This window comes from Phoenix dactylifera, chromosome 2 (genome assembly GCF_009389715.1).
Source record: "Phoenix dactylifera cultivar Barhee BC4 chromosome 2, palm_55x_up_171113_PBpolish2nd_filt_p, whole genome shotgun sequence".
Taxonomy (NCBI): Eukaryota; Viridiplantae; Streptophyta; class Magnoliopsida; order Arecales; family Arecaceae; genus Phoenix; species Phoenix dactylifera.
In genome coordinates this window covers 15,225,224-15,238,008 of record NC_052393.1, presented here as the reverse complement: position 1 = coordinate 15,238,008, position 12,785 = coordinate 15,225,224, and the positions used below count along the sequence as shown (strand labels likewise).

The window sequence follows — 12,785 nt, the reverse complement described above, 5'->3', positions numbered from 1 at the left end:
GACCCGGATTCGATCCGGATCCGACTCGAATCTGACGCGATCCGATCCGATCTTCAGTCGGATCGGATCTGAATCCAAAATTAAGATCCGGACAAAAAATCGGATCGGATCGGATCCGGATCACTCCGGATCCGACCCGACCCGATCCATTTGCACCTCTAAACCTACCCCTCGATTCGCCCTCGCCCTCGCCATTGCCTTGCGGATCCGGCTATCGAGGCCTTCGTCGATTCCGTGCTGTCTCCCTGCCCATGGCGTCGATGCGCGCCAGCGGTCCTGCTGCCGACGACGACAACGAGGTGGTGGTTCTTGAAGCGGAGGAGCGTGGCGGGGGATCGTCCCGGGGAGCCGAACCGCCGTCGGCCCTCACGGCGGTGGAAGAACAGCAGGATTACCGCGCCCTCGAGTGCCGCCGCTTCTGGAAAGCAGGGTCCTACGAAGTCCCTTCTGGACCCGCTCAAACCTGTCATGGTTCTTGATCTTTTCCCTCCTATAGAAAGAAAGCAGCAGCTGCCTCCCTTTTTCTTGCAACGATTCTTGTGTTCTTTTTTGGTTTCTTCTTGTACAGGTTTGGAGGAATTATCCGATTTCGACCGTGCACGCGTGCATCCAAAGTTCCTGCACACCAACGCCACGTCGCATAAATGGGCTTTTGGAGGTTGCTCTTCTTTTTTACTCTTTCTTTTGTTTTTCCTTGTTTTCATGAAGAATTAGTAGCAAGGAGGAAAGTTCTTGATTTGCTGGTGTTCTTTATTTTGCAGCATTGTTATCTTCTTGTAATTTGTAATGAGTAGTGTGCAACGCCTTTTTTTGTTTGTTTGATGCATTCTTTAAAACTTTGAATCAGATTAACGATTACAGGCGTGTTTGTTTGATGGTCATTGCAGTATCAGTTAGGAGCATGGGCATGAAAATGCAATATGTAGCCGAGTGTGGGTGTTGAGAAAATAAGATGTCGGACAGATTGTCTTTGGTCAGTGGAGCGATAAAACAGTTGTGATTGCCTTAGGTAGGAGCTTTGTGCTGGATTTCTGTGCTTGCTACCTGAGCAGATCCGTTAGGTGTTGTCGTTACTGTGTACTAGGTTTGGATAGGTTGCAATTGATCCTTTGGTGTAGTAAGCCGACAATAGGTGGTTGCGACCCGCCATAAATCACAATATTTTATTCCACTTGTCATGATATATGATGATGGATTGCATTCAACCTGGATTTACCATTTATTTCCAGAAAGCTAAAATATTTCTAGATCAAATAAATAAAATAACCTAATCATCCTTATGAATGGTATATGGTGAATCTAGGAAAGGTTACAGATAGTATTAAGCCTTGAAAAGTTGTACCTGGGTTGTAACTTGCTTTCTAATCATGTATAATGCATATGAGCTATTTCCTTCTTTTTTTTAAGATTTTGATCACTATATATAATGGATGTGGCATCTCATCTACCAGATCTTGTTTCGAACTTCGGCTGACATGGCTAAGTGGATTGATCGAACACGTTATTTGGCATGGGACATGTAATGTTAAGGTCATCATCTTTGGTATAAGGGAGATTAGATTTGAATTTTGCTTCTAGATTTGTGATACTGCAAAGCTGAAGAGCATGATAGCCTCTTTTCCCATGCCAACTCTTGAACTGTGCTAATATGAGTTCCTTTGTTTAATTTAGATATGGAATTTGAGCACATAGTAGAGACTTGTATGACTGTAAAATCGACTATACTTGTGTTTGTCATGGGCAACTTAGCTGTAGATTTTGATAGCAGGAATTGCTACAGAACTATGCTTCCTCTTCCATTCGCTGTGCTAAGTTGGACCATGAGCAATTACTGTTTACAACAGTAAATGTTGTTCCACACCATCCATTTAAGCAATAGATACAATAACCATTCGAATGACTTGAGACTGTTTCATTTACCAACTTATTAATCTTGTTATATTTAGTGGGAGGGTTTAGAATCTTTTGTCTGTGGTAATTTATGGTACTGGTTGTGGGTTCATATTTACTAATATTATGGTGGCATGCTGCTTGCTTTTATCGTAGAGATGGTCTTGCAACAGCTTTTGCACAGTTTGGGGCATCAACTATCTAAAGTCCAATTCTAAAATCTTAAGTTCTTATTTTACTTTTCTTTGGATAAACATATTCTGCAGTGTAAACATATACCATTGATTAGGCTTTATTCCAGTGTCATCTGTGCAAAAGGTTTTCTGCATCATAACTTTAAACTCTTTGGAATACTGAGGAATGTGATCTATATTCGTCTTTGTCTTTTTCGCAACTATTGTGCAAATTGATGATACTATATAATCAAAGATATGGATTGATGAACATGATAGATGAACTTCATCACTCAGATGCATAGTTATTGGTTCCTGGAAGTTTAGTATAATCAAATATATATATTTTTTTGAACGCAAGTAAGCTGCAATTTTGTATGATTTATTGCACCTGTGAGTTATGAGATGAAGCGAGGACTCAGTGTGTCTTAGTCTGGCATCTACAATTTGCACTAGAGGATACATCTGTCTTCACATATATCAGACCTGAAGTCCTCTAGAGTTTAGAGAAAGTTTGCTAACAAGTTAACTCATAATGATTTTCAAGCTGGCAATTGATGTGGTCTTTTTACTTAGAAATTTTAGAATATCCTGTCTTTCATGCAATAATGTACTCAACAGCATCTTGTATAGATTTAAATCTGTCTTCACATATATCAGACCTGAAGTCCTCTAGAGTTTAGAGAAAGTTTACTAACAAGTTAACTCATGAAGATTTTCAAGCTGGCAATTGATGTGGTCTTTTTACTTAGAAATTTTAGAATATCCTGTCTTTCATGCAATACTGTACTCAACAGCATCTTGTACGTGCATTATGATAGGGCCTTTAACCTCGAAAAGTTTTAATGTGAACTTTGCTGAAATAAAAAAATTCCATTTCTATACTTTTATGCCATCTCTAAGTTTCTTTTCCTGCATTTGGGGTCTATGGTCAATTTCATATACATACATGTCCTATGCAATATGGAAGCTTCACGTTTATGTGTTTATCAGTTTATCTGATTATTCTTTTTAATAAAATCTAAAGAAAGTAGAAAAATAATCTTAAAGAAATCATGTAGCTTTTATTGACCGATAGACATGGTGGAAAAAAAGAAATTTCAGATGGATATCTCAAAAGTAATTCCTTTACGTCACTTAAAATAGATTATATATTATTCCCCGAATTCAAGCTTGAATTGCATTATTTTTTAGATGTTTGTAGGAAAGATCTAAGCTCTAAACATGTCAATGGTTATGTATTGCAGCCTTTTGAAGCTGCAACTGTGAATACCATCCATGCGAAGAAATCTTTTGCCTACTAGATTTTTACTGTAAAGGCCAATTCTGAAGGGGTTACGAACTTAACTAATACGGTGTTCAAAAAAAGAACTGTTTTTTTATGCTAGCTCCTTTTTTTATATGTTCTGACCAAAATGATATGATCAAACCATAACTTTTGAATGATTCTCACAGATATTAGGACAGGGTGCTTATTGTTGATGAGCATTAGTGTAGGAAGACACTAAATTAAGCGATACTGATGGACGCCTGATTGTTGTAGGCTTGATTTCATCATATTGATAATCCCATAATTTTATGCTTGATCTAATCTGTTTGTTTTACGAGTTTTTCACTTTAAAAAGATTGCTTAGTGGGTACAGTAATTATATGAATTTACAGTAAATGTGTAAGCATCTTTTATCTATTCTTAGGATGTTCGATATTGACTTCTTTATTTTGTTTATCTGACATTGATATGATTAAAAAATTGTATAACAAAATGCAATTCCAACACCTAGAAATTATCTTATTCGGTTGGTTGCTTATTCCCCTGAAGGGTTTGAACATGGCATACTTTTGTTGCTCTTTGTCAGTTTACTTGTAAAAGAGGGGAAAAAGTAAAAGAAGATTGTGGGAAAGCAAAAAAAAAGCTCGTGACAAGATATTATTTGTAAGGCTGCCGTGCTTCATCAGTTTATGCTGTTTAAGTAGTCACACTTACATCCTTGGGACCCTGTTCATGCTTTGCACATATACTTAGCATTTTTGTGTTATCCAGCATCCATGGAATTCTTTTAAGCTCACCACCCTGTTAATATAATCATGCCTTTTTTATCTGTTAGACTTATTTGTTTTTAGAATTAATTGCTGTATGCTTGATCCATTTTTTATTGACTTTGAAGTTCTTGTTCTATTAACTGAAAAATTGATAGCTAGCACTTCTTTTAATTGTTAGAGTTTGTTGCTTACTACGAAATGATCTTATCATCTAATTCAATGCTGCAATTTAAGAAATATCATTTCATAGTTGCTTTGTGATGTTGAATGTTGATTATCACTGTTATTCATGTTTTATGCAGCTATAGCTGAACTTCTTGACAATGCCGTTGATGAGGTATTCAGCACACTCTTGACTACTATATACAATGAGAAGGCCTTGGAGTCTAGCATGCAAAGCCTGTTGGACTTGAGGCCTCCAGCTTTCTTATTTCGAATAGCATGCACACCCCTTTCAGCACCAAACTGAAAGAGTAAAGAGAATCTTTAGACTATGTGGGCTCCAGCAAACAAGTGTTGCTCGGTCTATTATTTTTATTTCTCTTTGTTTTTTGGGTAAGAAATCCCAATCACCCCCCCATCTCCCCCCCCCCCCCCCCCGCCCGCGCCAAAAAAAAAAAAAAAAAATCTTACTCATACCGCTATAACCACCCAATCTCATTTACACATATGTACTCATCTTAAGTGTATTTCTTTCTCTGAGAGAGATATAAGAAAAATACAAACTTTCAGAAGTGAGAGTTATGCAGATTTAAAAAGAATTAATTAGATTGGGAGATCAAAGTTGTTGATGCTATCTCTTGTGTGCTTGCTACATGTCAAGATCTAGTATAATTTAATTGAAGTATCAGTATTGCTGCATCAATCCAAGTCTGGTTTATGGTAGCTGCAGTAGTTGACTTGCAAATTACAAATGCTTCAAGCTAATAATTGCTACCTTTTCAGACCTAATATGGTTTCATTTGTTTTGCTTCCTGGTGATATGTTTTGAAGAATTTCATTACTCTGAAAGTTCTTGCAATTCCTACCGATGTGGCTCAGTACCCACCATATTTTTATATGTGGCCTTTTAGATTTGCAATGGTGCAACGTTTGTGAAGGTGGATAAGATAAACAATTTGAAAGATAATAGTCCTATGTTGCTTTTTCAAGGTATCTGACCTCCCTAGAGTATTTGTACATATTTTTTGTGTGAGTGACAGATAACATGTAATTTGTCGAATTCACTGACACAATCAAGGTGTCATTGCAGATGATGGAGGGGGGATGGATCCAGAAGGTGTAAGGCGGTGCATGAGCCTGGGGTTTTCATCCAAGAAGTCAAAGACCACCATTGGACAATGTATATATCTACTTGCTTTTACTTCAATATCTTTGACTTTCTTCTTATGCTTTGCTCTTTTCATCTTGTTCTATCTTAACTCTTTGAATACTTATACCGCACTGTTTGTACTGTTATTTTTTGCATCGAGGACTAATTTCTTTCTACATTTGAAAGAAAGTGATGCTTCAATCTATATGTATCAACAATTCTGCAAACACGGCAAATGAATTTTGTATAGATTTTAATAAATGCTGTGTAAATGTGGGTTATGGGTTTATACTAATTATTTTTGACACCACATTGTAGACTTAAACTAACATCAGTTCGAGGAGATTGGCCTTCCTGTAAGTACTGCTACTTAATGAATTTCACCATATCCATGAGTTTAAGAAAACTTCAGAAGGTATTCAAATTACAAAATTTGATGAGGCTTAGGACTGAGTACCTTAATATGTTCTAGTGACCCACCATTTTTTTCAGAACTTGGATCCATGAAGGATTAGTTTTTCCACTGTGAGCTAACTTTTCATCTTCAAGTTCATTCATTTCATGATATGACCTAATTTATTCTTAATTTCCTATAATTGTCTTTTGCAGCTTCACATCGATAGATGAATTGATTGTTTATATTCATGATGAGGTATCATTCTGTTTATAGTTTGCAGATGCTTTGGTGATGGTTGATGAGATAAAAATTGGCTTTGTATTCTAGCAAAAACCTTTATTGAATTAGGGTCATTGTGTATGAAGTATGAATTATTAGTAGGAATAAGCATTAAATTGTGGTTCACCAAAAAATTGTTGGCCAAAAGATTCCATAACGAGATCATATATGCAAAAGATAATTAAAGAGATAACGTGATGCATTTTTAGATAGGGTGGATATATTGCAGCAGTTCATCTGGTTGGTGTCTTTGCCACTTGGCTTTGGAGACTAAAGGGATTTTTTTTAGTGATAAGCTTCATGATTAAGTTATGATACCTATATGGGAATGTTGAATAATTGATATAGGCTTCTTGATGAGAGAGTGTTGTAGTAATGAAAATACCAAGATGGTGTCTCAAAAGCTAGGAGGATAAGAAAGGAAGGATTAGTGCTAGATGGGAATCAAATTGGTGGATAACTTGGTTACATTGTTTCGGCATGTGTAATTGAAATATTTGGAGGCCTCAGCAGTGAGAGGGGTGAGGATTGTATTCAAGCATCAAGAAAGTGTAGCGAAGATTTATGTTAACCTTAACGATAATTCTAACTTGCGAGGTAGGATCTGAAATTTAACAACTATACTTTAAAGTTTCACTAGAAGGTGTTATTTGGGTTTCTTGGCTTATATAAGTACCTAATGTCTCTCCAGCATACCACCGTGTGAGACTGAATGCACGCCTGCATAAATCATAGGACACTCCTCTCTTTAAGCCCCGACATCCTTGCTAGGCTGAAACTTCAGGCTCAAACATAATCACAAAAATGACTAGCTTGTGGTCAGTCCTAAAGGGCCCATGCTGTAGTTTCTTCTAGTCACACGTGGGACATGGCCCGAGGTTGCCATGATGTTTTCACGACTCAAAAATTGAAAACATTCAAATCTCGTGGTACAACCATCAAAGTTAATCAACGTACTGAAATATTTAACATCCTTAAAAGAAACCATATAGTTGAATTAAATTCTACTAAATCAATTATTATAATTAAGAACTCTTTGATAAAACTTACTTACAAAATTTGAATAGTCTAAAACACAATATTGTACCTGCACAGACACAAGCTACTAGAAACACAAATTGAGATATTGTTGATGCCACATCATAATCACAAAGTCCAACAAGGGAACTTCAAAATATTAAGCCTGTTTTATTTAATAAGTCCACTAGATCTCTCACTTACTCTTAAAAAAATGGTACGTACTACGTAGACTCCTACCGTGAGCAAAGGACCAAAAGGTTTGTTCAAGGTTTACCATCTTGATATCGGATTCCGCACCAGTACCATCTTATTACAATATCGATATGCCCGATATGGAGGCCAGTTTAGTGTACCGAGTGTGTTGGTGCATTCTCTGTATCACATAGCAGTTCAGTACCGGTACGGTCAGGTATCCCCTAGTATTGGCTGATACTGCAAACTTTGGGTTCACTTGAAAGCAAATGAGTTGAAAATAAATACATGATCATATATTCCCAAAAAAAACTCGAGAGTGGAAATTCATTGAAATCATTATATTATGAAATCTTGAAAGCAAAATTTTGAATAAAAATAGGATGTTATGAAAGGTTCAAACTCAAGTTTAGAAAATGTCCAAAATAATTTACTCAAAATCCACAAGTCAAATGTTTGTTCATAATCAATGGCCAAAACACATTTATATTTAAAAAAGAACTCTTATATTTCATATAGTTTCATATTTTTTAATACAATTTTATTTATACCTCGAGGCCACATAAATCCTTGCTGCAGACGAGGCCATGTAAAATCCTCATCACTAAATTGGTTGAGGCCATATGAATCCTTATCGATCTCATGATCCATTAAACATGATAAAGGGCGTCCTAGTTCACAAGGTTCTTGCCGCTTTAGGGTCGGAGGAGGGTCAGATGTAGGCAGCCTTACCCCATATGTAGCCTTACCCCATATGCCGAGAGGCTATTTTCTTGTTTCAAACCTATGACATCTATGTCACAATGGATCGGCCTTATCATAGTGCGAAGGCTCACTTGGATGAGGCCGCATAATTCCTCCTTGATAATGTAGATTAGGCCACATAAGATCCTCGAGGTCCACATGTTGATCAAGAGTCAACATAAATCCTTCTTGATAATTTGAATGAGACCGCATATACCACCTAGCCAGTGGCATGAAGAAATCACTAGTAATTTGAATGAGGCTGATATACCATCTAGCTAAATGACCATATAAGTCTTTCACTTTTATTATGACCTTGTAAATGCCTTACAAAACACGTATAATATGCTCCTATGAGAACAATTGATGTAGGAGTCAAAAACGAAATGGAATTTCAAGTCATAACACGTATATCCATCTTCCGAAAATACCAATTTGGAATTTCTTAAACATTTATAATTCCCATATTAAAACCAAAACATAGCTTCATATTAATATAGCGTACCAAATTTCGAAGAAGGAATAGGTCCAAAATTTCTGTAACAAATCGTAAGTTTTGAATTTTAAACCAACTCTAAAATCGAAGCCAGTTAATAAATCCAAAATATCTAAAGAGAGCTCTGATTGTCAGGTTTAAAACCTTGAAAAAACATGCAAACTTCAAACTAATACAAAATTCAGAAGACATGGAATAAACTTGAGCTTTGAAAAATGTCTATGGTTTAATTTTTAAAACCTGATTTCTGTTGGATAGGTTGGAAACTAACTTATTCAAAAGAAGATCTAGGCTTTACATTGGATTCCAAAGACTAAAGTGTTACTTAAATAGCAAACTAGAGAGTTTGGAAAATGACGTAGTTGAGTATTTAAAAACCATGCACGAACTTAAAATTCATTACAAGATTCAAAGCCAAAATCAAACCACCTTAAATCCAAGTCCGTGGAGAAAGGAGAGGTGGTTCAAAGTGGGGTCCACTTGAACAGGTCGGTTCCTCCACCACCTGAGTGGGTCGGTTTGAAAGGTGGGGCCGTCTAGCTGACTTGACCTACTAAAGTTGGTTGTCTAAGTAGGGGTCACTTCCTTGGCTCAAATAAATAGGTCAGTAGGGTTATGGATCTAGCTCAATAACTAAGGGGATAGGAAGTTAAAGATAGACGAGTAGCTCAATAATAAGTAAATGTCCTCATTTTCCTTTTATTTTTCATTTCTATTTATAATACTTAAGACATGACACGTATATAAGGAAGTGTCCCTTTTTAAATTTATTAAAAATACTTAAAAATTTCAATCACTCAAGAATAAAAAGTTAGTGTCACAACTTTAGTTCAAAACCTCAATTTTTGGCTCTAAGTCAACAATTCAACTTTCAAATACTGAGGTGTTTCTCAAATCTTAGAGTTCATAAATTCTTTTATACCTAAATAATACTAAAACTCAAAAGTTCGATCAAAGACTTATAATTAGTCTTCAAAGTATGTTACCTAAATTAATGCTTAACAACACTTAGCGCATTGCACAATTTCAAGGGTTACACACATAGATGTAAGTGTTTATTTTCTAGTTCTAAGTTGGGTTGTTACATTGTGTGAGGACTCGTGCCGGCATGTGTTTAGTTCCACATTTGGACCCTTAGCTTGGCACAGATGCTGGGGCTTAATCGGGGGACTGTGAGGACCTATGTAGGCATATGTTTAGTCCCATATCAGTTGTGTGCCGGGGGGGATCTTGGTTGCTTATATAGGGTGAAGGGACCCAAATTTTTTTTGGCTGAGGTCCTTGACGTTCCATGAAAAGCTTATATTGTCAAGATCATTAAGGTGTTTTAATTTCATGGTTTCTTGTTGTTATCAAAGTTATGCTAGTTGTTTAGTTAATATTATTGGTAGATTATATGACATTTCTTAAAAAAATTTGAGATCTTCTGGGATTCCATATCATGAGCTATGTAACTCCGCCCTCTTATGCCTCTGTTATAGCACTAGTACAACACTAACTACATTGACAAAGTTTAGCAGCTGAGCCAATTGTCACGTGGCTGCATAGCAAAACCAAAACCAAATGACTTATGTATGGGTTAGTTTAATGTATTTCCTTTATGAATAAGCATCTTTGCCTGCATTGTACTGTCAAAACATACAGAAATGTGGATGATGAATGTGTTTTTTGAGTTGGAATTATATGAAAGCCCTTGATATGGTTGACAATGGATGAGTGGGACTAACTCTTCCTTGTCTCAGTAGATCATCTTGTTTTGATGCAAGGAACTTTTCTTACTCATTGAACGCCTTTTTCGCTTTGAGATGTCTCTGCCAGCCTACTGGTCATTAGGTAACTTAATGCTGAATTGAAAGAAATGGACTAGAATTAGTCCATTTAGTTACTTAATGCTGAATTGAATTATAATTATGATTTTCTATGCTTATAAGATTTGATGGTCTTGATCATGCAATTTTGCACCAAGGCTCTTTCTCTCTCTCTTTATATATATATAGATATTATGTTATACACATATGCATACTAATATATATACATATGTGTATATGCACATATATATTCATGTGTATTTAGATGTATATGTACATACGTATAGATGCATACATGCATATGTGTATTCATATATATTTATGTATATTTATGCTAACATGTCGTATACATACTTGCGTGCATGCATGTGTATATTCATTTTTGAAATAAAAATTGTTGGTGAATTAGATTTCTAGTTTCGAAATGTGGAGTACAAATGTACATTGCATGATTATCTATTTGATGCAAATCTTGATAATTCTTTTGCTAAATTTGCAGTTGTTTTTTGATAGAATCTTACTGAAAGCCATATATGATTCAGTGTTCTGTTATATTTGAAAAAAAAATATTTGACGTAGACCATAGGTTATTTTTGTCATACATGGCTTAATAGATGATTTTTGTCTCTTATATGTTATATTATGTAGATGGTAATGGGTTCAAGACAAGTACTATGCGGTTAGGTGCTGATGCAATTGTGTTCAGTCGTGCATGTCGTGGAAGGTAAGATTTTTGCTTGATAGTTGGCTGCAGTGCCTATTTTGTGGTTACAAATATTGCTGAAGCTGTAGTCTAATTTTTGTTATTCATGAAAGATTTTGATTTTTGTTCATCTTCAGGTGCGTTTTGTAAAATGTGTTGAACTTGTGCATAATGTAACTTTGTACTAATTCCTATTGATACTATCCCTGGTTAATGTTTTTTGCTTGCATACCCGTAGAAAGTCTTGTTTTTATAGTTTTGTTATGTTTTGTACAATTGTGTTAAAATATGTTGGTTAAGGTAGCTATGATTAGGGCATGAAAGTTTTCCATTCTCGCTATATTTGCTCTATTGAGCTGGCAAAAGGTTAAATTTATTTGTGCATATTACAATTAAGTCATCACTCTCTTTATTGTTAAATGTAGGGTGCTTTAAGAAGCTAGAACATCTTTTGGCTTCCAGTATTTTGAGAAGCATGGTAGTGTAAGAAATTTGTATTGTTGTGTCTTATATTAGGTATAATAGGATATCTTCCTCAGTTTATGAGTTGAGGAAATAGTTATGAATTTTTGAAGACTTATTCCCTAAATAAGAAAAAGGGAATCGTAGTTTTTTTGTGTTCTTTTTTTATTATTATACACGTCTTCCGGTCCTTTTACATATTGTGGTTATGTCAAACTGCTACAAGGATTGCCAAACCGGGCCGTACCGCCCGAATGGGGCCAAACCGAGCCAACTTTGTTTCTGATCGGGTCGGTTCGTACATGAAAAAGGGTTTCGGTCTTGTAGGTTCGCACCAAGTCCGGTTAATTTTGCCACAGTGCGCGCTGTGGCCATTTTGGCGACAGTGCGGGCGCTGTGGCAATTATTGATGCCGCTATTTTGCTGCTTATGCAGTTTGGAGCATCTCACGGGTCGGATTTTGCTGCTGGCATATTCAGATGGGCCCCTCCACAGCCATATTATCAGACAGAGGACACCTCTCGGAGCCAGAGCTTCAGCGAGATATTCGAGAGTGCTTATAATCCGACGTGCGTTCGTCATGGGTTGAGCATACAAGACTATAATGCTGCTTGGTTAGAAGGGTGGGTTAATCTGCCTCCTTATTATGCCGATGATCCGGATATCTACGAGAGGCATAGCTAGCTACTTGACCCGATTTTAGATATACGAGAGTGCTTTAAAAGTATGTAATTGATTGTATCTTGATTTGAAGATATTTTATATTGTTCATTTTATAATTTGTATCATTTTAAAGCAAGAAGATACATCATCTACCTTTAATCGGGATCATAGAAACATCAAAAAACATTAAAAAAATCAAAAAAAAATAAAAAAAACAAATTAGACTTAAATTCATAAAAAAAGTTCGAAAAAGAGAAAATTCCCAAAAAAATAAAAAATACGACGTGTGGATGCATGAACCGGGCCAAGGATTGCCAAACCAAGCCAACCAGGTCGGTACCAGTTTGGTTCGGTCCGAACCGGTACCGAACCGGACCGGGCGCCGACCGGTACAGCACCCGGTACCGGTTCAGCAATCTTTGAACTGCTATCATTGATAAATTGATTGAGTTAAACTAAATTTATGGAAAACTGGTGCCACTTTATGGATCCAAATGCCCCATATTTTCCATCTTCACTGCCTCAATGTAGGGGATAAAAGAGGAAACGAGGGCTCCTGTCAAATTGGCTGGCATAGGCTTTCTTGCATGCTTCCTTTAGATCTAC

General features: G+C 36.3%; 1 protein-coding gene across 1 annotated transcript in view; it reads left to right on the top strand.

The window, feature by feature from the left end:
- Window positions 1–182: 182 nt before the first annotated feature.
- LOC103722186 (protein MICRORCHIDIA 2-like) overlaps window positions 183–12,785 on the top strand; it is a 41,104-nt gene continuing 28,501 nt past the window's right edge. The window contains 6 exon segments of the mRNA XM_008812654.4: window positions 183–471; window positions 569–658; window positions 4,406–4,440; window positions 5,177–5,255; window positions 5,356–5,445; window positions 11,000–11,075. Coding sequence (XP_008810876.2) covers window positions 252–471; window positions 569–658; window positions 4,406–4,440; window positions 5,177–5,255; window positions 5,356–5,445; window positions 11,000–11,075 — 590 coding nt within the window. The 5' untranslated portion in view covers window positions 183–251.